Raw genomic sequence first — 24,998 nt, 5'->3', positions numbered from 1 at the left:
ACTCATTCTGTCATTAACGCCACGCCGGTGGATTTATTTGTCAATGGCACTTATACAAGACTCCTGCATGCGCATATTGAATATTGCATATTATGCCAACTTATTTTATATAATTATATATATATATATGTATACAGGTATACGGATATATTTTTATTATAACTATTAAACTATATAATATGTACATAGACCTATACAGAACGCATATGCATTTAAACATTTATACATATATAATAAAAGGGGATGTGTGGTGGCATTTATTCATCGGACGCCGGAGCGAAAATGGAAATGGAAATGCAACACGAATTCGCCATTAAAATCACCGTACAGACGTTCACACGTGGGTACACAAACAAAATAGGCGCCGGAGACGAATGCGTCGTATTATAATGTGCGTTTACTATTTTACCTGATATGCGAGCGATCTCGTGCATGTGATGGTGTAGAAGGGTGTAGCATTTGGGATGATATCAATAAAACCCTGTCTGGCATTGTTATTGTTAAGTTTAATATTATGCATTATATTCGTTCAGAATTAAAGGTCACAATAAATGTTATTTCGGTAAGACCTTCACGTGGAACGAGATTCCTTTTTATAAGATGGGTGACAGTGTGTTTTTTTATAGTATATTTTTGACACTTGCAATGCACAGCACGAGTAATAAACGGTTTGTTCATAACGAAATGTGCCGACGTTAATTTTTGACTGTATAGACTAATATTAGACGGTGTTAAAAAAAAACCTATTTGTACAGTTATTACCATATTTTGACATCCAAATCGGATGATCAAGTTTTTAGTTGTCTGTTATTCTCAAACACTGTATTTAGACGTTACAAGATTATTTTTGACTACAAACCGCACGTATAAGGCGCTACCGGTACACACGAGACTGTGGGAATAATGGACAAACTATAAGCTGGTAATTTGAATCACACCGATAAAGCGTGTCAGTAAGAATATCTATTTACGCGTACGAGTATAATCACGAAATAGCGTTTCATCTTATTACAATCTAAACAACGCGCGTATTGTGTGACGTAATACGCGAATACCTCCCGAATTAGAATTATGTACCGTGGTATATACCGGGTCGACGCATCTATTATAATTATACCACGCTATACCGCACACGTTGCTGGGGTGGTCGGTGAAATCGCGGGAGAGAAACTACGGCGAACAACATAATATTTATTATATTATATAATATAATATCTATTATCGTCATCGTTTGTTATAATATCGTTCGTCGCTCGTCTCGTATACGAGGAGCTCGCGTGCCAATCGAGTTTTGACGGTGACGCGTGCTCCGGCGACCGTGTAAATAAACGCCACATGTCTCGCGGATAACAATGACGACGACGACGACGACGACGACGACGAAAACCAAGACGGTGTGCACGCGCGAGGTTAGGCGTTAGAAACCGTTCGGCGGATAAGCCCCGAGACATTATACACGCGGCGGAACGGAGATTTATATATATATATACACTAAGCCAACCGCTGGAAAAGATAATAATAGGATCCCGAGGAAGATCGCAGAATATGTATATAATAACGTATGTAATATCCTCGTGTGTGTGACGAGGGTAAGGTGTAATGCACCTCTGTAAATGCCTATATCGGTTAATATAGTGTATATATAGGTATTGTGTATATTATATTGTAATATTGTACGGTGTAATATCGATTATCGTCGAGACCGTGCACTGCACATACCATTGTAATATAATAATAATATGTGTAGTAGGTACGTATTATATTATTATCGTACAATATAATATATAAATAGATAGTAATCCATCTTATACTTGTGCGTATTATCATATTTTATAATATCCCGATTCCTTTTGTACGACGGACTTGGATCAAAAACCGCCATAGTTTCTGACCAATTACATAGAAATTCCTGATCATTTTTCAGCACACATGCGAATTATTTCTTAATAATTTACAAATAAAATACAAATTTCAAACATTTGTAAATTTAATTATTCGTAAAAGAAAAATTCGAAATAACACGTTATATTTAGTTATTATGTTTCAGATTATCTAATAATCTTGTTTCTGCAATTCATATGTATATGTAAGATTATATAAATATTAATATGAACATAAAAATAAAAAATATTTATATTCCTAAGCCTAACCATACTTATTAAATGTGGATAATTCTTGAAATGATATAAAATGATGAGATTGCAAATTTTAATATAATTTAAATATTTACACTACATAGGAAACAATTCGGGCATATCTCTTGTAAAAACCCGTAAACCAATTTGGACATTTCGAAACCAATTCATATATTTCGAAATTCTATATGAAGACATAAATTCATAATACGTCATTAATTCGCCGGCGAGGTCGGATTTAATAACAAATCTTCAAAATTATGGCACGTATCACATTCCGGTGCTCCGTAAATTATAATATTACAGCCAAAGTCAAACAACATTATTTGTTATCCACTTGTGTTTTCTATATTTTTGTTATTAATATCAAACTTAAAATACTCGTTTGTTTTGTCTTAATATTATATTGTAATTTCGATTTACAAATATTTGAGTTTTGAACAATATCTATGTGCATTATATAAATTTAAAACGACGTTCGTATAAGCTTGTGAAATTTCATTGCACAAAACATTATAATATACTATCATTCGAGAACAATAATTTTAGCAACATCAAACGATATATTATACATGATTTGTTTTAGTTATACATTAATATGCATAGCTTCACTCGTGTGTTTTCACAAAGACGACACTAATAAATAATAACACATATATTATGACATACCCATTCTATATGTGTGTGTTTTAGAAGTATAATTGTATTATACTAATAACTAATGAAGAAAAGCCAAGAAATTTAAATTAATACAAAAATATATACATATATATATATACGTATATATTTCAAAGTAAATCTCTTTGGCACTCGTCCTTTTCCATTTTTGTAATTATTTACCTTTGTGGCTTTTCGACTAAGTAACATGCTATTTTCGAATAATATAGCCTCGAGTTGTTATTATTGTCACGTATTTATTTAGTCATATTGGTCGCAACGGTCGGAAGCCTAGGATATAAGGTCTGAATAAAACCAAGAAACGTCACGCTATATCCACTGTATTCATAATAAGCAGAGATAAGACATTTGATTAAGTATTTATAACTCCGAAATCTTTAATAATTAACATTTACGAGAGGGTAAAAAAACTGAACATTTAGTCTCCGAGAAAACTTAGTAGTCCCAATGCGCAACGGCGGCTAAAACAGCGAGTGGGTAGTCACATATTTTATTTATAAGATATTATTAAAAAAACGAAGAAAAAAAATTTATGATAATGTGCTTATTATACTGAAATCCGTGAATAATCGTACCAATAAAAACATCATAATGCGACTATAAAAGCAAAAGTATGTTTATGAATACATAAATATTGCATCATTAATATTGAAGCAATACGCAGCCGAAGTTACGAGGACACGAACGTTATTTTATTTAGTTTTTACTTCGATCTGGGCGTATTTATACTAAAAAATTTTAACTGGGCATGCTATTATAAATTAAAATATGTATACCTTTTCGTGAAATATTAAAATGTGCATGTTTCGATGATAGTGTTGCACGCACACGTCATTGACTAGGCACACAATGTCACAATCATACAGCCCGCACACACTATACGATAAAAATATAATATAGGTAAAGCCAACGCGAAAAATATACGTCCATGTTACATCTATTGAACTCCTCGAACCGCGTTTTCAATCCAATATTATAACATTACCATATCTGTGGTTGCTACGGTTTACGACATTAATGCATATTATTGTACTAATATTTCGGCGGTCGGCTTCTATGTGCATTATGCAACGGTTCCATAATAATGCGCCTTTTGTACGTACCTATATAATGATAATAATACTATAATAATATCTGCTGTTGCTACGGTGCACCAGAAACGCGTTGAATTCTCAAATAAATAATAATTCGTTTGCACCTAAAATGTTATATAACAGGTTCGTACAGGAAACCGTCTCGAGTGAGTTGTATCGCGAACATCACACAAACACACAATATATGCGTTACATATTATGTATTATCTATATGACACAATATTAGGTCGTACAGCGTGCTTACCATACGGCTAAATTTGTCCTGTGCACGTCACATCGCGTTTTACGACAAAATTGAATCATTCTCCGCGTGTGATAACAATATAATATATACACGTAATGCACGATATACATATAATAATATGTATGCGGTGCATAACGCGTGTGTCTTCGGGCGGAAATTCTACAGCAAAATTATGCTATTTGATACGTCTTATTCGGCAGCAGTAGTCGTTTTGTGCGAATTCAGCGTATTAAAATTAAATTACAAAAATTTCCGATCACACTCGCGCTTATCCCATTATATTTTTTTCCGGTGACAGATAAACTTCCTCGCACCACTTTTTCTCAGACGCTCTCTCTCTCCCCCTCTCTCTCTCTGACTCTCCGTCTTCCAAGATGGCATAAACGTGTCGGAGCGCTTTTAGTAAACTCAATTTAAAACACGTATGTGACTGTATTGAGTATATATATATAACAACAACATGTACACTGTACAGTTCAGTATCGTGTACTGCAGTGTATACTGTATAGTCGTTTTGCGTGTACGCGATCATGTCCTACAGAAAAAAAAAACACATATAAAATGAAATAATAAAAAATATCGTGCACGCCATACGAATACGATTCGGATCGTTAAAAAAAACATAATATGTCATCGCCGTCGTTAGTACGCTATATAGGTACCGTACGTATGTAAAAGGCCGAAGACACAGAACCCACCCAATCGTCCACCGCCTACTGAATACAATATGATATAATGTAACGTTGTTATCACGCGTATACTATTATTATTATATCAATACACGTGGGTGGTTATACTTTCACGGCGATCAACTATATATTTTATAGTAGTATATTATGTGTCATAAGACTATAATATTATTTACTAAACCTAACCTATTGGTGTGCTTCAAAATCTCGGGTCAGGTTAGAATTGTATGAGGTTGGTTCACGAATAGGTACGTACTTGCTTGCTGACATTGAAATGAGCCCCAAGTATTGAATCGAGTCCCGCAAATACTTTTGGGTTCTCGGAGTTAAGTCCCTTCAGCCTATTATTGATATATATATATATATTGATTGCATACATTGTTTTTAATAATAATAATAATAATTATGTGTAATATTATAATGTTAATAATTAAATATAGTGACTGGTAAAAATTTAAATGATACCAATTTTAAAAAGTCAAATCTCCAAATTTGCTTATTTATATATTTGTTTATCTGCTCCCATAAAAATTTTTCTTTTTTCTAATGTTTCTTTACATTGTCTTTTTACTTTGTTTTTTAATTTTACATATGTATCAGACTGTATTCCTAGAAGAGTGTCCACAAGAATAAAAATATTTGGACGTCCCGAATGAAAAAAAGCATTTAATTTTGAGTGAATTTTACTGTGTAGTTAGTTATATGACATTTTATCTATACGGACTCAATTCAAAGGTATTAAGATAACAAACTAGACTCAATTCAATATCACCGACTGGGCTAGGATTATTGAATAAATAACCATTAGTGATACGCTAGTGACTAACGTATCTACTGAAAGTTAGGTATAAGTCAGGTAAACGTTTGGATAGGGTCAAAGTATATTACTATATCAGTAATTGGGCGTCACCGTTTTTGGCCAAAATATACCGTTTACTTTTCGGCCAGCACAGTTTTCTTTTAAATTTAAAATTTGAACAACAGAACGTCATATTATTTAACATATTATTATATTTGTAAAATTATAAATTAATATTTTTTTGAGCAATTTTACTATTTTTGTAGTCCTCACTCTTCAAAGTAAGTTTAATTTCGTTCATAGTTGGTTTTTTTGAAGTAATAATACCAGCGTTGTTTCTTGTTTGACATAATACAATGATGTAAATTGCCATCAAATCAGTTATAATTATGTGTCTAAAATATGGGCTATAGAGTACGGTAGTAATGCCAAAATATTGTACCTTATCATTTCCATCATATCTAATATATAATATGATATAGTATATATATTAAATTATTTTATTTAATTATCATAATTATTTTTATATAGGTATTATAAATATATAATATATTAAATTGTATTTGACTAATGTATAATATTATAACATTGTATTGTATTATCAATTATTTTTTCACAATAAGTATTAGGTAATATATATTTTTTTTTAATAATAGTAAATTTTATAGAAAACTGTGTTGGCCTAAAAGTAAGCGGTAAGATTTGACCGAAAAAAGAAGGGTATATTTTGGCCAAACAGCCAATATAGCCGAATAATTAACAATATGTTACATTTTTTATGATTGATATATTCAATGCATAATACTATTATTAAACATTGTTATATTGATAGTTAGATTATTATGGCACTGGTATTAGTTAGACAAGATTAAAACTAAAAAATACTGTAAAAATGTATATTTATTGGACAAAAAATTTATATACAATTTCATTACAAAAATGTATATTAGTCTTGAATATTGTGTCTTGTGCAATTAAATAATTCTAAATGTACACAAAAGTGTCGATATCAATTACAGTTTCTATAATTAAAGTCTTATACATTAACATAACAATATAAAAAGTCAAGTTTGAATTACATGTTTTAATAATTTATTACACTTGTATAAATTGTTGATGAAAAATTCAAAAGAAACGTACATTGTACATTTTACTTATTTTTTGTTTAATAATTTTGGTTACTCGACTGTCAATCAAAAAAAAAATGGAAAAAGTTATTATTTTTAAATGATAGTTGGGCTTGCAATTTTTGTTGTCTTCATAAATTGTATTTATTTATTTTTGACAATAAGCTTTACGTGCATTTGTTTATTGACTAATTAATAATTGTCTGTCAGTTTTTATTCAAACTTAAACAATAATTATTATGATTATAAGGACAATTATTAAATATTTCGTATTCGGAGGGACTGATGTAATACTCGTAGATAACCGTGAAGCTGGAAATTCACTGTTCATAATCAATGTATTTCCATAGTTCATACTAAGTATTCACAAACAATAAATTATTTAAAAGATAATGTATAACACATATTTAACCTCAAACTCAACAAATACAAAGAAGGAAAATATTGTATGTTTTATTTTTGTTATAGTAGATAATCAGCATATTATAGCTTAATTGGATCTTAACCAATAGTTTTAAAGAATGAAATAAAATGTAATGCATTAATTAATACATTTAAAGAAGAAGAAACAAGAAGGTACAAATTAAATTTTTAGTAAAAAAACCCATTCTTAATATTATTTTTATATTTATCTATTCCAGTCAAATTACTTTAAAAAAATTTTAGATGGTAATTTTTAATTCGTAATATTTGATAATAACAATAATACATGCATGTATTATATTATGAAGATACAAAGTCTACTTCTAAATTTATTTATAAATACATTATTTTTATTTTTCATTTGTGCTTACGATAATTATTTATTGTAACAAATAATATAAAAATAAAATTTATGTAAGAAAAATATACCAAAAAATGTTTTGTACATGTAAGGAAATTTATATTTAACATACAATTTAAAATCAATATATTGTTATTAATTTTACATCAACAATCAGTTGAATAATATTATAACTATTAATAAATAGTGTAGTGTATTAAAACAGTGTCGTGTTTTATGTTTGTATTTTCAACTTTTGTTCTTTAGAAAATACAGACAACTTTCTTCTTGACTGTAGAATTTATGAAAATAAACCTGACCTATATTTAGCTTGATATCCTCGATGAAAATGCGGTTACGAATATCCTTCAAATTATACAGAATGGTTTTAGCATAATAATATGCCATTGTTATATGGACACCGTTATGTTCCTGGTGTTAAATGCATTCTATTTAAAAGAAAACATAATAATATAGTTACTTTGTGTACATATAATGCATAATAAATTCCATTCGCAGAATACAATTATATATTAATCTCAAAACGCATTTAAACTGTTGGTAGTGAGTTGTACATTAAAAACAATATGAATATGAAACATTGTTCACATACAAACACAAAAACCATTCTAATTGTTGAATGAACCACACTACTTACGTACATTCAGTACCTACATGTAGGGGTATTTTTCTTTTTAAGAGTTATAACATTCATTATTTCTGTCAAATGTTGTGTTTTAAAAAAAAAAATTAATAATAATAAAAATTAATTAAATAATAATTTAAAACTGTACAAAATTTAAGAAAACTTAAATTAATTTATTTTTTATAAATATTTTCTTATAATTGAGTGAAAAATAATTTTAAAACCAAACAGTTTGATCAATTCAATTGAATTAACTATTAAATTAATTACTCAGAATATATACATAACAATACAAACATTTTTTTTTTAAATTTAACTATTTCTCTAAACATGTACAAAATAATATAATTACTTCGTGTAATACGCCCTTGATATTCGATACACACTAAAGACTTAATTGAATTATTACATGCTACTGTGATGTGCAAATGACGTGCGTTTCGGTTGTTTTTGTACGTTCGTCGAGAAACTTTTTGACAAAAACCCACCAACAGTCGAGTGGCTGCGTATTATTATTACAATAAATACCACGATGGAAAAGCATTAGATATAACTACTAAAATAATAGTATGATAATTTGATTATATTCGATATAATATCGCGATTAGCTTATTAATGTTCAGATTAAGTCGCAATGAAAACAATGAAAGGAGTTGTACGAGATATTATTGGAAAGATATCCTGACAGAAATACATCTGCCACTGTAATAGTTGCCTCTTTGTGTTGTCCACATAATAATAATAATAGTTTTTCGATTGTTTGTCCGAAAACAAAAGGGTCGAAAAACTGTTAACCGTTATAGTCAGTTTAGGTACCGAGAAAGTTTAATTAAAGTAGCAATTTTTAATCTAAACACTTATAACAAGCCAAATAATTCTCGGGGATAGTAACAAAAACCACGTTTCATTAAATTCTTCAAGTGGGTATACAACGGTTTACGTTGGTTTGAAGCCATGGTTGGACTGACGGCTTTACTAATCGCAACTACTTATTTTCACGTAATTTAATTTAAACTTGTTTAATTCATAAGTTGTGTTTGACGATATTAAAAAATTTGTAACGAAAACATTTTCAGCGATAAAAAAAATATATATTCATTTTTTTATCGTGCTTAACGAACTTTGAGATATTTATTCTTTATACAACTTTGTCAATTTACAAAATTGAAATTAATTATTTTCAAATTCTTGTACCATTTAATTAGTAATAAATTAAACATATTTTATTTTGATTAATATTTAATTATTAGCAAATCTCTGGACACCTTTAATAAAACTTTATTATAAAACAATATTTGTTTAATAAAGTAGCTACTAGATAGTAATGTAATAATTAATAATGAATAATCTAAACTGGAACAAGTGGGATCTATTATAATATGAAAAATTCATTAATGTAATTAAAAATAAAAATGAAAATAATAGGTACAAATTATGTTTTAATATAGTAAAATACACGAATAGTGTTTAAAATAATACTGATCTACTAAAATAAACGATAATTTATTTTCTATGTCTATAATTAATTGCTGGATATACCAGCTATTTATTCAATTTCTCCAGAAAATTATATTAAGCACGAACCTTTACCCATGAAGAATATGAGAATTATATTATTTATATTATAATATTAAATTTAGTACATACGGAAAATATATAATTCATAATAATATTGATTTTGACTATCCTATTTTAGTATACTTATTTTCAAAGTGGTTTTATAGAAATGGAGTACATAAATTATTTTTTCAACCAACAAAATAAACTAATCTATAGTCAATAATGTAGGAATAATTAAAATTGTTCATTTTGATTGATATTAATGGGCAAAGTCATATTGATAACAATTAACTGTTTCACTTCTGGAGTAGGTATGTATTATGGTTAAATTGCGCCAAATTGCGTTGTTAGCCGCTATCCATTATTATCAATAATCAGCTGCTGTACAATAAACTTATAAGCATTTGGCCATAAATTAAACCCATTGTACATTCAGATATCTAGTATAATATTATTATATACGTTAACTCGCATACACATTTACCACCATATCCACAACACGTATAATAATCGTTTGATCTGTCCACAGGTTAAAAGTGGAACGTGCCGGGGGTGGTTGGTGTCCCAAGCCACCGGTAGAGCAAGGCGTTCGTGAATGGCTGCAAGTTGATTTCGGGTCTGTGCACATGATCACGGGAGTGCAAACTCAAGGACGATTTGGCCACGGGCGTGGACTAGAATATGCTGAAGAATACACATTGGAGTACTGGAGACCCGGGTTGGGAGAATGGAAACCGTACAAGAGATGGGACGGAAAACAGGTAAGAACCGAACGATTGAAATGTGTATTATTATTATTTGTATTGGTGTATTAGTATTATAATAAACGTTAAAGCTATTCGGATTTGTTGAGATTTTTCAAAGTTTACTTTTAGTTAACGTATAGACATTTTGTACAAGTATTTTCAACATTGCACTTCCTAGTTTAAAAATCTATACATAAAAACGTATATACTTTGGATAAGACTTATAGACTTGGAAATCATTAAACCAACTAACATTAAATAATACATTCTTTGAGTCTCGTCGAGTTAACTGTTATAAAGCATTGTTTTTCATTATTCAACCCATGTAGGTAGTATAGGTTAACTCACTCATGTGTATTTCGCTTTTTCCGTAGAATGGCATTAGGTATATGCTATAAGGATTGCCATTAGTTACAGAAATAAAAGAGATCATTATATTAAAAAAATGTATAATATAAATAAAATATGTAAGTTTTTAGCTTATATATACTTAAAGCTTACTCGACTGGTTTTTACAGATATTTTAGAAATTGTTCTTAGAGATATTAGAAAAGTGTAGAAAATAAATTTAAACTACTTTAGAAAATATACCAAGTCTATGTCCAATCCGACACAGGGGAATTATCAACTTCGGTCGAATTAGTTCAAAAAGCGGTGTCATCGACTCAAATTTTTCGTGACCATACCATGACTCGTGAGATACAATAAAACCAAAACACACTAATACAGCGCCGAAGTCGGGTTAATATATAATAATATTATAAAATGCCGCGTTGTGCATTTACACCGTAATACTTTTATAAAAACAGCAAGTTTTTTTTCGCGATAATAATATGTAACCTTAAATAAGCTCATCAGGACGTGCCCAGACTATATTCCATTGTTATTATCGCGTAATGCATTCTATTTGCGATGATAATCGCGCTCACTTTTATTACGCCGTTGTCTGAGTGAAGGTCGAATTGGTTTAAAAATGTATTATAACATTTATAACACGATTATTAACATTGCCACATTGACATGAACAATAATTTATAGTCCACGATCGATCAATAGCTTAAGACAGGCATATACGTATTGTCATCATCAATAATATAGTTATTAGCTGTGTGTGCGACTATGATAATTTTCTTGATAACATAATAATGCCGACTGACAAGATCTTTATTTGAGAAAAAACTCATTCGGTCTCTTTTGAAAATAATTGCCAAATTTAAAATATATATTATTGCATTTGACACATGGTCTATGCTTATGAATCAAAAGCTATAAATATCAAATAATAATAAACATTTTAACATGAACAATTAAAATTTGTGACAAAAATGACACTTCACGGTCGTATAAAACCACATGTATTTCAGCGTATTCTTATATTGAGCAGTCCACCACACATTTCTGTTTCATTGTTGTCCTTAAACGATTAAAATAAAAATGGCTTTCGTCGACAATATATTCAACAGTCCCAGACGTTTAATGCATTATTATTTTAGTTTTCGGTAGGCAGAGAGTAGTTATTTATTCGAGCCAAAAACAATGAGGACTTCGAGAACATGGTGAATACAGCAGTGGACAAAATGTTTTACGAGTTTCATAAGGAAAGTTTAGTCAGTGATGGCGATGGCGATGCGGTAGTGGTGGTGCTGGTGGTGGGGGTGCTGGTGGGGGTGCTGGTAGTGGTAGTAGCGGCAAAAGACTTAGGGACTCAGAGCACGTTATTAAAAACACTGGGAAATTTATGGAACGATAACAATAATATCGACCTGCCCTGTTATCTCTCCTCTGCTCTTGGGGCTAACGTTAGCGGACAATAGTTCCAAAACGAAAACTTTCACGCCCTGAGTACAGTTACACGGTCGTGTGTTTCAAAATTTTGGTAATGTTTTTTTTTCTTTAAAGCATATTCAAGATGTTTTTATAGTTTTTACTGAAGCTATATGACCGCTATGGTCGTTTTCTGCCCCACACAAAAAAAAAAAAAAATTAATAATGTGAGTTGACTTTTAAATATTGACCTTAATTTTAAGCAATCAAACTGTATCAATGTAACATAATATCATAACTAAATAAGTATGTTGATCTATTTATAATAAATTTACATTTGTATGTTTAGTAATAACAAATTATAATATTAAAAAAATAATTATTACCATAACAACAACTCATTATAAATGAGTTATAAAGGAGTAGTTGTCTCAACAACTTCAAATTTGTTTTAGTTTACAAAATTATCCTTACTTGACATTTCCATAAACAACTATTCTGCAATAACTAAACAGTACTTGAAGTATAAATATAGGATATTATTTATTTAAATGTTGATCAGTTTATACTTATAATATGTACAATTTAAAAATTATAAAACTAGGTACCATATATATATATATTTATAAAACTTTTCTGTTAATTAAACTGGGTAAATTATTTTTAATTATTTTTGAGCAGCAAAACAGTTTTCCAACACCCGAATACTGTATATTATTATAATAATATTATAATATTATCTTACACATTAGTAGTACGGCGCAATGTATAGGCAATATAGCTACATTTTTGTATATATTTTTTGTCGTTATATATATTAGCATCTATAATGTATCAATTAATATATTAAATAACATATTTTATAAAACATAAACCTTTAATAGTAAGTATTTTAATACTGTTTTCAATTAAATTTAAATTACTGTTTTATGTTTTTATCATTTAAAAAAATATAGATATATCATCATAATACACATATTTTAGGTATATTTTTAGTAAATTAGGTTCAATATCTGATAAAAATATGAAATATTTTATCAAAGTTGGTACGTGAGTGTTTATATGTTTTGTGCTTTACGCATTACGCTTTAAAATATTTGTAATAATATTTATAAAGTAATATAATATAGTATATATATTTTTTAGCAACATATTCATTAAATTTCACTTTATTATTATTATTACTATTATTTAGTAGAAAGAGATAAAATTAATAAAATAAAATAAAATAAATATAGGTTAGTCGAATATATAACTATTACCTTCCATAAAGGATATTATTTTATAGAAATAAAATCAATAGTGGAGGGAAACTCGGTAGGAGGCATAGACGTTTATGGACCTCGTTGAGTTGACAAAATAAGTATTTCAAATAAACTGCAGAGAATAGAAACCAATGGATAATTATTATTGTGTACTAGTAAAAATATAAATAATATATAAACTAGATACTTCCGTTACAAACTCCAAAAATATACCTCTACCCAATATCCACGCAATTGATTATCCACTAACTAAATTTTTATCTGAACTTTCCTCTTTAATCACTCCCCTCATTACGCTCCTTTCAGTTGTTCTAAATAAACAGATTGTTCCATAGTCCGATACTCTGATACCTTTCTTGTCACATAATTAAATTGAATTTAAATATTTTTAATTGCCAGTATGTAAATGTAATTAATGTACCTATAGGTCTTCAATTCATATTATTACTGTAACATTTTAGTCTATATCATATAATTGTAATGTTTAATTTTGTACCTGTACAATCGTAATTGTCGAGCTATCATAGTTTCAACTAATAGCTAATAAAAAAAAAAAAAAAAAAAAAAAAAAAAAACTAGATACTGATGGCAAATTAATATAACAGCGTACTTACTTCCATTTTTATTCTATAAAATAGTATCGTACAACATGAAATTAGATTTTGTCTTATATCTAGACAAAAAATAATAAAAATAAATAATAAATACGTTATTTTAAAACGCTCTTACGGCCACCATAATTATTGTCAAACACTATATATTATTCAAACAACTATCCCTAGATAACAGTTATATAATATTTGTGAAGAAGCGTATTTTTTTGTTTAAATATTCGATTGTCAAAAATATAACAACATGTATATTTTCGTTGGTGATGTATCCATCGATATGGCTTCCTGTGGTGAGATGCCGTAGGTATTATTTATATCATGATAATAATAATATCTCGTACAACAATAAACGGTGATAATATAATATACCACATTGAAAACTGCCTCTGTGTACGATACACATTAACAGTCGATACTGGTTTATGGTGTACGTTAACTTTTCTATTATCCCCGCGGACGTGCCCACTTGACCATTTCGAGCGGAAAATATTAAACTCCCACGTTCTCGCTTTCGTCGATTATATATCGTGTGTGCGCACGGTCGAATTAACGAAATTCGATGTAGCCTGTAAATATAACGTGCGAGTATACCTTTCCGGAGAAATATGTTGGCTAAATGTGTTTGAAAAATATATTTATATATTTATATATATAATATATATATTTACAAACAGCAAAATGCTTTTTCCTCCAACACGCAACAAAGGTTTTATGATGATTTTATAACTCGTATAAATGCTAAACCTTGTACGTCTGTCATGCGTCGTTCATCGTCATTCGGCGCGCTATTTGCCGCGACCACTTAACGTTTTGAAATAGTATTCATGTATATATATATATATATATACAAACGTGAGCCCAGTCGTCCTTGAACGAGTTTAAAAGCAAATCCAACAAATAATATATTATTTATAATTTTCAATAACATCGCACAAACGTACATAATAATAATAGTATATAACACTCTTATACACCCTTTAGGTGTATTCTGTGGCATGTATATGCGTGGGTGTGACATAAATTGCATTAGTACGACTACTGCATTACTGTAAATGAAAAACATAATTTTAACACGTTTACCGCACATTTTAAATTATAATAAAGTTACACCAATAAAATATTGTTATTGTAAACTAAAACGTGTTCATATGACAGTTATATAACTATATTATACACAGTTATGTCTATGATTTCAAATAATAAATAACCGTCCAATATCAAATTCTAATGAGTATTTTAGACAACTATCCCGTACAAAGAAACACAATGTATATATTGTATAATGTAATATTTACAGTGCAGTTATAAATCCTAAATTCAAAGTATGGAATAAGTAATAATTAATTTTTAACATAATCCCATGTCAAAACAAAAGTTCTATTATATTAATATAGTTTTCAAAGTTAAACAGAAGTGGTTAACTCTTTCAATTTTTAGTTTCGTTAAGTATATTTTACGCATCTCGCTAAGCTTAGTATAAATCTATTTAAAAAGCTGTCTGTTAACTTTTTACCCGTAATTCTAGTTCGAACCAACATAAACTTTTCTAGTGACTTTCAATAGTACAAACGCACACGATTTACGTATTATACATTTACTAAGGTATTATATATGTATATATAGCATGTATTGAACTGTTTACAAATTGAACAACGTTAAAATCGTACTATTTGATATTTTCAGTTGTAGCACACTATTCACATACAATTAGACGTATCATAATATCAATATAAAATTGACTGGGCTTTATTTTATAAAAACCTGTCGTTCTACATTTACATCGATGGTCAACAATATTAAAATATGATAATCAATGCTCTACGACTCGTCAAAGACAATGACTATTTCTATAATATATCTATTTATGTCCGATCGATATAAATATACATAACAAGTAAACTGGGCATCGTATGACGTAATGTTTGGCCACAACCCTGAATGGTGCAGCGGTCAGAACATTATACTATATTATGCTCGTTTTGTACGACAAACATACAAAAATGTATTCAGTTATAATTGGTTTGTTTGCACCAAAAATTGATTTATAATTTAAATATTTAAAATTCATAAATCTCATAGGTTTATAACGTCAAACTTGCAAACACATTGGATTCATAAACAATGTGTTATTTTTAAAAATAATGTTCATTGTAACTTTATGACGCGTTGACTGATACTAATATTCCACAAATGTGTACATTTAACCAAATGCGTTTTTATATTTCTTTGAAACGAAAAATCATTCAATTATTATAAGTCAAAACATTATATCGTAGTAATTATAATGTGTTTATATGTCCATATACTATTTAGGAATAAAAAGATAGGTAGATATATATATAATATTATATAATATTACTTTCAGTTCAAAAGGCGCTCGCGCCACTCCAAGCAGACCGACCGACCCAGTTTGTTTCGGAATTTATCGGAGAGTTCGGATTCGAGTCTGGGTTGGGTGCCCCGCACCGGCCTCATCTGGCCTCGGAACCGTCGTTCTTTCCGATTTATCCGAGCAATTACGCAGAAGTTGGCCCGAAAGACAAATCGCCCAGCACTCTCGGGCGACCCGTCTGCCCGTGTACATATATATATATGGAAATCGCGAAGTGTCTTCTATCCCGCACCGGCACGGCCCCCACCAACATCCCCCGTAGCCGACCGGAAACGCAAACTCGCGGGACGTATATACGCATATATCTTGTAATTTTGTGTGTATGTGTGTTTTTGTTTGTGTGTGCTGTGTATATATGGTCTTATAAATTCACATTGAAACGGTGGCGGCATGGCACGCGCAACTATTACGTTACACCCGGAAGGCACTACTTTTGTAATTCCGGAAACTTTGCAACGATCTCGGCGGGGTATAAAAGTGCGACGTTTACGTTTCAATTGATCATCCCCCGTCACCGTCCGTTCCGCATCGCGACCACCCTTTCTCACACACACGAATTTTGTGTGTGTGTGTGTGTGTTATATATATATATCACTGGTGACAAGTTTCAGTAGGTCAATATCGGTTTGTGCGTAACAAGTGTGCGAGGGCGACCAGACTAACTACACGGCGTTTAGACTACTACGACAAATCTCTGATAATTTGTACGTTTTACGCCATAACAAACTTTTTTCCCACACTCTTTCGATAACCAGAACAACAGCGATCAAAAACTTACGGTTTTCATCGATTTCCGATCGTTTCTACCAATATTTTGACAACATTTTAAACCAATACAACGCATAATATAATATAATATTAGCGTTATTATGTTAACTACTTTGTTCAGCACACGATAGGAACAAAAGAGCTATTTCGTCGTAATATTACATAATATCTTATATAAATTGAAACAGGTCAGCTGTTTTTCATGTGCCTACCACACCATCGTGATTTGTTTTGCCCCGAAGTTTTAATATAGTTTACGACTTTTTAAACATTTTTAAACAAGATATCAAATTCATTGTTATTACACTCGATAATTACTGTATAACAGCTATTACTTGTTTTTTCTGTTTACTGATATTCATTGGTTATTTCGAGAAAATTGTACCCATTTTATGTTTGATAAAGTTGAGGAATCAAAAACATTTTTATTTTTGATATTTTTTAGAAATCGATGCATTTCCTCATTTAGCCTTACAATAGATGTTGATAATTATTATTATAGTTCAGTAGCATTTTTTTTTTTTTTTTTTTTAATTTGACAGTTTACCGTTGTGTGCATACTTATATTATAATTTTTTACACTCTCGACTCATATACTTACCGTACACCGAATATGACACGACGACGTGTAACGTTTCAAAACACAATTATACGAAATTTCTGCCGTGATAATTGATGAGCTTATTATTATTTATATATATTATATATATAGCATGATTTCCTATAATTACGATTACCGATAATACTATGGAATTTTTTAAATAAAATGAGAAGAAAATTTCAATTACTGTAAACTTTAGTAATCCTCGTCGAATACTCAAAGACAGCGTGTATAAATATAATAATAGTTATTAACACTGCATAACACATACTTTCATTTTACCGTGTTTATATGAAATATTGTTAATGGACATTAATAGTTATCTCGGGAGTTATGTGCATACAAATGCCCTTTTAACTCGCATTAAGCTATAACGCACATTAACTATTTAATTTTATTGATAAAATTGAATTAACTCCAACTCTGAGATTAAAAAATGCATATTATAAACAACTTATGGCAAATTAATATTTTTGATGGAAATTTCAAAATGTCAAAGTTTAATTAATGCCAATAACCTATTACTTAAAAATATTTATTCTTAACGTTAATTATTATGATTATCTTTAATTATAAAGCTAATAAATAAAAATATAATATATTATGTTTATTGTATTTTAAATTATCAATTTATTAAAGCATTATTATAGCTTTAACGTTTTAACTAAATTAGCTTTTTTTATTTATTTAAATTTAAATGTACACATCGTTATTTTAATTTTAATAATATAGGTTATACTTAATGACAAGTTAACGATTGCAGAATATAAATACATAATATAATGAATAACTTAGATGCAAACTTGCAATAGAATATTTACTAATTTTTAGATAGCCTCGAAACCCCAATGTATTTTGAGTAATAATAGTATATTGATAAAATGCATGTTATTAGTTCATTAATATAAATAATAATAAAAACCAGTTCTAATTATTATCATAGATATTCATCTCAATAACACATTACATACAGAACAAATTTTTATAAATAATTTAATCTCAATCCAATAAACACACGAGTATTCTTGAGACCTGCAAAATGCATATAAGCTATAAATACTGTGCAGAATGGTTATCATTTAACATTTATTCATGATTTATACATTGAATCGCGCATTTAAAATTACTTTTTATTACATATTCTTTCCTTAAGTTATCTTTACATGCATTGATCAATAAGCTTAATTGATATCTTAACATGTCTCAATTTAAAATATTCCATTTGTGTAATATTATTTTGTTACTGATAAAGTGATAAAAACATAAAAATCTTAAATTTCTTATATAAAGCAAATTATAAAAATTGAGTCTGGACTGACTACTAACAACTAAAATCTCTACTTTTGAAAGTTCAAAAAATAACTCATTTAAGACTCCATTTTAATTTTCTGCCAACCAAAATTAACGAATTATCCGACTCGGGTCATACTGATGATGTTTTATAGCATGCCCAAGGGAAAAACCGCAAATTCCAGTCATGAATGCAAAGTGCTTGGACTTTCTTTAATATTTTATTAATATTATTCAAATTATAGAAATAATCAGATGTATTAAATTAAATTTTAAAAATCGTATAAATAATAATGTAAAACATAACTTATTTTGGTCGTAGCATCTTTAAAAAATACTTTTTCTTTGAAAGTTACTATAGATATTTACCTCCATTGTAAATATTATCTAATATATATTTTATAATATTATAATAATGCGGTGCGTGATCCAGCTACTTATTTTGTTTATTTGTATGATAATGGTATATATGATGTGTTATTTTATTTGGATATTTTTTTTTTTATTCAATTCCCAGTGATGATATAATAATAATAATAATAATACTATGCACCGTTGACTTCGCTTCGGAAAAAAAACCAACTCTGACCGTAAATAATTTTATGCGCCGTACAATATATCTGCTATGGCTGCTGTATGTATTATATTCGTATTCCGGAATAGAAAACCGAATGCACCTATTGAAAATTGCTGAAGGTTATATGCCGTACGTTTGATTTATTTCAGATAATGTCCGGCAACACGGATACCTCGACCGTGGTCTTGCACCATCTGCTTCCGCCCGTCTACGCATCGCAAGTACGCATATTGCCGTACAGCGTTCACCGTCGCACCGTTTGCCTGAGGGCAGAGATCAGAGGATGCCCGTCCGACCGTGAGTAATAATCGTAGATTTCTATTATATCAACGATGGCGCAGTCGTATAATAATAGTACAGTGACTGTAGTAGTACATCTCGGCGTGTGCTTGTATATATTTATTTATATATATATATATAGAGAGAGCGAGAGAGAAAGAGAAAGAGAGAGACTTTGCCGGTGCAAACAACATATTGTGTACATATATACGTAATATATAGAAACGAGCACCGTTTCGTACATTCAAATCGATATCATAGAAATCAAAATCACGAGAGAGTACATATTGAGTCGTCTGTACCTATAATATATATATATATGTATATACGAACAAGTGTATTTGGTATATAAGTATATATCTTATAGTTATTCCTCTTTCGCGTATAAAACCGAAAAACGGTCGAATAAAATATATTATTTAACAAGAAAACCTGCAGATATAACCCGGTGAACTACTCCGCATGATGAGTATAATAGTTGTTGTATACTCACACACACGCAGCAGCGTATTATCGGTGTAATATTGTCGTCGATGTATTATTATTCGTACGAGATAATTTAATAATACTCTTAATATATTATACGATTCTGGTTGGTTCGCGATAGATCGTCGATTGCGAGAGACGAAAAAACGCGATTTACGTCGATTGTTGCGGACAAATCGGGGTGATTGTAGATAATAATATTGTATCGAATAAAAACTGTACTATAGTTATGTGTACTGTGTAGACAGGCGTCGTACGTGCGCCGAATGCCGATGTCCGGTATCGCGCGATACGTCTTGTTTGTGATTTTATAATAATAATAATAATAATTACTTTTGGCGTTAACAATTCGCTCAAAAACGCAATTAACTCGACACTATCGGAAACGACGTCGGCGAACGGTGAAGCGCACGCACAACACACACACACACACCATGTACATTTTAATCATTTTCGAGCGTGCGAAACGTTCGTCGCTCAAATTACTCGGCGTTCACCGTGTCACTATAATATAACCAAGTCGTTGATTCAAACGATTCAGGTCAAAGAGATATGACACTGTACAATGTGCATATGTGTGTGTGTGTGTGTGTGTAATACGTACTTTTCCTCGCACGACTCGTAGAATAAACAAATAGGCGTCTTGTTGAAACGCGCGGTCTAATTAACGGGTAAGACTCCGGAGTTAGTGCACAAAGATGTAAGTGAATTAAGTGATAGCATCGAGTAAAATTAAATTACCTACTTAAATTATAAATTCAGTACACAGTGTCAGTCGTCAGACTCTAACCGTACGCACACTATTATACGATTGTTTTGACCGTTGTGATGTATTTAAACGACACGTCGAGGTTATCATAATATTGTCGTACACGTTTATTTTTATTATTTATATTATCTTAATACTCAGTGACATGGTCTCACCTGACTCTTTCCGGGGCATTTTGATATTTTTCAATTTCGGACGCTTATAGTGGAATTGAAAAAATATATCGTGAGTCGCGAGTAGGACCTTTCATATTCGCTTCGAACCAATTACAAAGTCTGGTTTATGCCACGCGTTGTGCATATCATACAAATATGTTCTTGTATTTCCCTGCACAAAAAATAAAGTGCTACCGAGTATTTTCAAAACATAAAATGTTAAAAGCCAAATTTATATTTTCGATAAGCCAACAATACCTATATTTAGTGAATCCTTCAATTGTCTATTTTTTGAATAAAACATCAAATTTCATCATCTTCTAGTTATAAATTTAAAAAAAAAAACTTTTATTTTAAAAGTAATTTATAATTTATTTAATTAATTTAAGTTTATTGAATATTTTGTTTTACAATAAGTTATAATAATATTATAATATGTACAATTATTGTAAAAGTATCCATCTAAAATATTATCGATTATAATTTTTTTAATAATTATAATAACGAATGATTTTAATGATTTAAAAATAAAATAATTTTATCACAATATAGCAAAAACAGATAAATTTTCTACAAAGTATAGGATATCCTTTTAAACACTACCAGACCAGATTGGGTCAATCATGGACCAGGTGACACTGATAATACTATAGTTTAATATAATATATGTCATGAATGACATAAATAAACAAACCGTTACACTTTCATGCTGTATAAACTATTTAAAATCGCATATAATGACTCGATCCTAATGTATATTGTATATCTAGTGTGTACATTTTAGATAATTATACGTAATATTTTTTATAGCAAATAATATTTGTTCAAACTGTAAAGGTCTACATTTACAGCAATACGAGAACGTCGATATAATGATATAACCATATTATAATCACTGAACTTATATGACAATTAATTAAATGCACTAATTAAGCCGTATACTAAAATTCAGAATATTGTAATCGATTATTAATTACATGTAAATTATAATTAACCAAATTATTTGAGTGTTTGAAATAAGTACTAGAGGGGTCTCGCGCGCACAAAAATCAATAAAATTATTATTTATGAGTTTATGACCCATTTAACACGCGCATCGTGTGTATATAAAAACATTGGTTGGTTTTTTTTTTTATGATTATTCTATTTATGATACTAGTCATCGATATGAACTCAAATATCGGAAATAATTGTATTAATTGTATAAAATCTATTTGAAATCAAATTTATAAGAATATTTATATTTTTCCTCGATTAGAATATAATATGGTAGTTTTATATTATAAGCACGGATCATGTACAATATAATATTCAAGTTTAATTTCTCCACACTCGTTCTTTGCCACAAAATAAAATAAAAATCAATTTTGTCATTATTTTAGTGTAAAATAAAACTGAATGATACAGCAATATTATCATACTTGAAATTATCGATGTAAGAGTTTTGATTGAAATCGATATTATTAATAAAAAAATTTTAGATATTTTGTTATCATACCATATTTTACATTTTTCGTAAGTGTAAAGTTTAATGCATTTGTGATAAGTCCTTATTATACCACCTTTATATACTACTTACACGAATTCCTATTGAACCAGACACGGTTAAACTATTTCGCCATCTTATAAACATATTTTTTTTTCATACAAATACAAATCGATTTTTTTAAAAATAATAACAGTTTAGTCTTTACATTTAAAACTAAGCCATATTGTTATAGAACTGTGTACTATATTTTAACAATACGTCGGTCGGTATTCTTATACTCTAAATACATTTCAATGCAAAGATTTAATCATATTTCAATGTGTTTTTCTTATTTATCAAAAAATAAAAATAAAACGTATGTACACTCTACATATGCACTCGTATAATAAATATACTATACAAACCTAGCCCATTACAATATTCCATGCAATATTATTTAAAAACATAAGTTTAGAATCGAATTTGCATGCGAGAACGAAAAAAATAAAATGAAAACATGGCGTGTATTGATTTTGCAAGATTTACTTATACAAACAATAATATGCAGAATACAAAAGTACTTTAGCAAGCGTTGTTTGGTGAATCAAAACTCAAAAATGTTATTGTTTGTACTGCCTATAATATAAATGGATGACGCACGTGTCTCGGAGATTTTAGCTTCTATTCTGTTGATATTTACCGATAGATACGTGTCGGTGGCTGAAAGTGAAATACAAATGGAAAATAGGAATTGGATAATAACAGGTGAAAGGTTTTTTCACCCCTTTTTATTTTATCTAATAATTTTTTTGCCGAAAACGTATTGGCCATTACCAAAACCCAGTTGAATTCTTCCCACACGTGTTTCGTTGTGTACGGCATCTAAAAGCCTTTGGTCCGCAAAAGACTATTGATATAATAATATATTATTTTCCCGCTACATTTACCACCGGCACCTTTGATAGTTGTGGCTAACAAGAAATTTTACCCCCAAAGGCTTACTCGTTTTAACAAAAACCCTTTTTGCGTTCCTTAGCGTTCTTTTTTTATTGCACTTTCATATTAAGTATATCCCTCCTGCGCATACAGCGTGGTGACTGCTTTGTGCTTTGTCCATCTTATCAATATAACTGTAAAGGATTAAAGCGTATTGCCCTTATTTTCAATTGTCTGAGCTCCTATAGCATATATAGAACTCGTTATATACTGACTCGATTACACACACATACACATATATATATATATGTATAACTACCGTCCAATTATTATTAAATAATTCAATGCACAGATATTGTATTTAGTAGTTACCCGTGTTTAATATTGTATTATTCTTATGACTATAGACTTTTTATATAATATACACAATCATAATTATGTTTGCTTGACATCAAAGCATTGACATTGGTACGAAATCAAAATAAATTGTTGTCCCATATAATCGTACGTGTAAGTGCAAATCCGTGTGGTACATTCAAAATTACAATAACTCTTATTTTAAAATAAAAATGTATTGCAGTTTCTATTGCTCAGCGTTTCGGCAGAGATCGACTTCGCAACAAGAGCTGGCAGGATGTTCATTTAAGTTTGTTGATTCTTCATGGTACGGCAATAATTCATTTTAGAATTTATAACCTAGAATAATATCAAAGAGGGGAAAAAATTGGCTCTTAATGCAATATATGGATACGAGATTTCGGTACGTGACAGCAATATACTTCTTTGGACTAACCAGCTGTCTGTGTACCACTGCAGCAGTCTGTATATACTGTAGAGTATATTATATACAATATACATACTATACCGGGACAAAAACATAGGAAAATATGGACGGCCACGCATTTTCACCCCGTAACAAACATCATCTACCCCTTCTCTCGCAAACACACCGCGGTTCGCAATATTCTACTACTGAACAACCGACCGGAATTTCGATTAATCACGCTGGACACGTTTCACCATGCGGTGTACACTACTCCGAGTACCAAAGTTTCAGCAAACGCCAAAATAATAACCAGTATTCGACCCCTAACAGTTACCTGGGGTTAGAATTTTTTTCCCCTCGTCTGGTGCATATATCTGATACAGTCAAATC

The 24,998-nt window shown here is 29.8% G+C and overlaps 1 protein-coding gene across 2 annotated transcripts in view; it reads left to right on the top strand.

The window, feature by feature from the left end:
• The window catches only part of LOC132920542 (discoidin domain-containing receptor 2-like), a 158,220-nt gene that overhangs the window by 96,950 nt on the left and 36,272 nt on the right, over positions 1 to 24,998 (top strand). For both annotated transcript variants that reach the window (XM_060983016.1, XM_060983015.1), the window contains 2 exons: positions 10,265 to 10,496; positions 19,899 to 20,046. In XM_060983016.1, coding sequence (XP_060838999.1) covers positions 10,265 to 10,496; positions 19,899 to 20,046 — 380 coding nt within the window. The remainder of the gene's footprint in view (positions 1 to 10,264; positions 10,497 to 19,898; positions 20,047 to 24,998) is intronic.

The sequence above is a fragment of the Rhopalosiphum padi genome, chromosome 2, assembly GCF_020882245.1.
Source record: "Rhopalosiphum padi isolate XX-2018 chromosome 2, ASM2088224v1, whole genome shotgun sequence".
In the NCBI taxonomy this organism is placed as follows: Eukaryota; Metazoa; Arthropoda; class Insecta; order Hemiptera; family Aphididae; genus Rhopalosiphum; species Rhopalosiphum padi.
The sequence above is the reverse complement of the archived record's forward strand: the minus strand, read 5'-3'. Positions and strand labels throughout refer to the sequence as shown.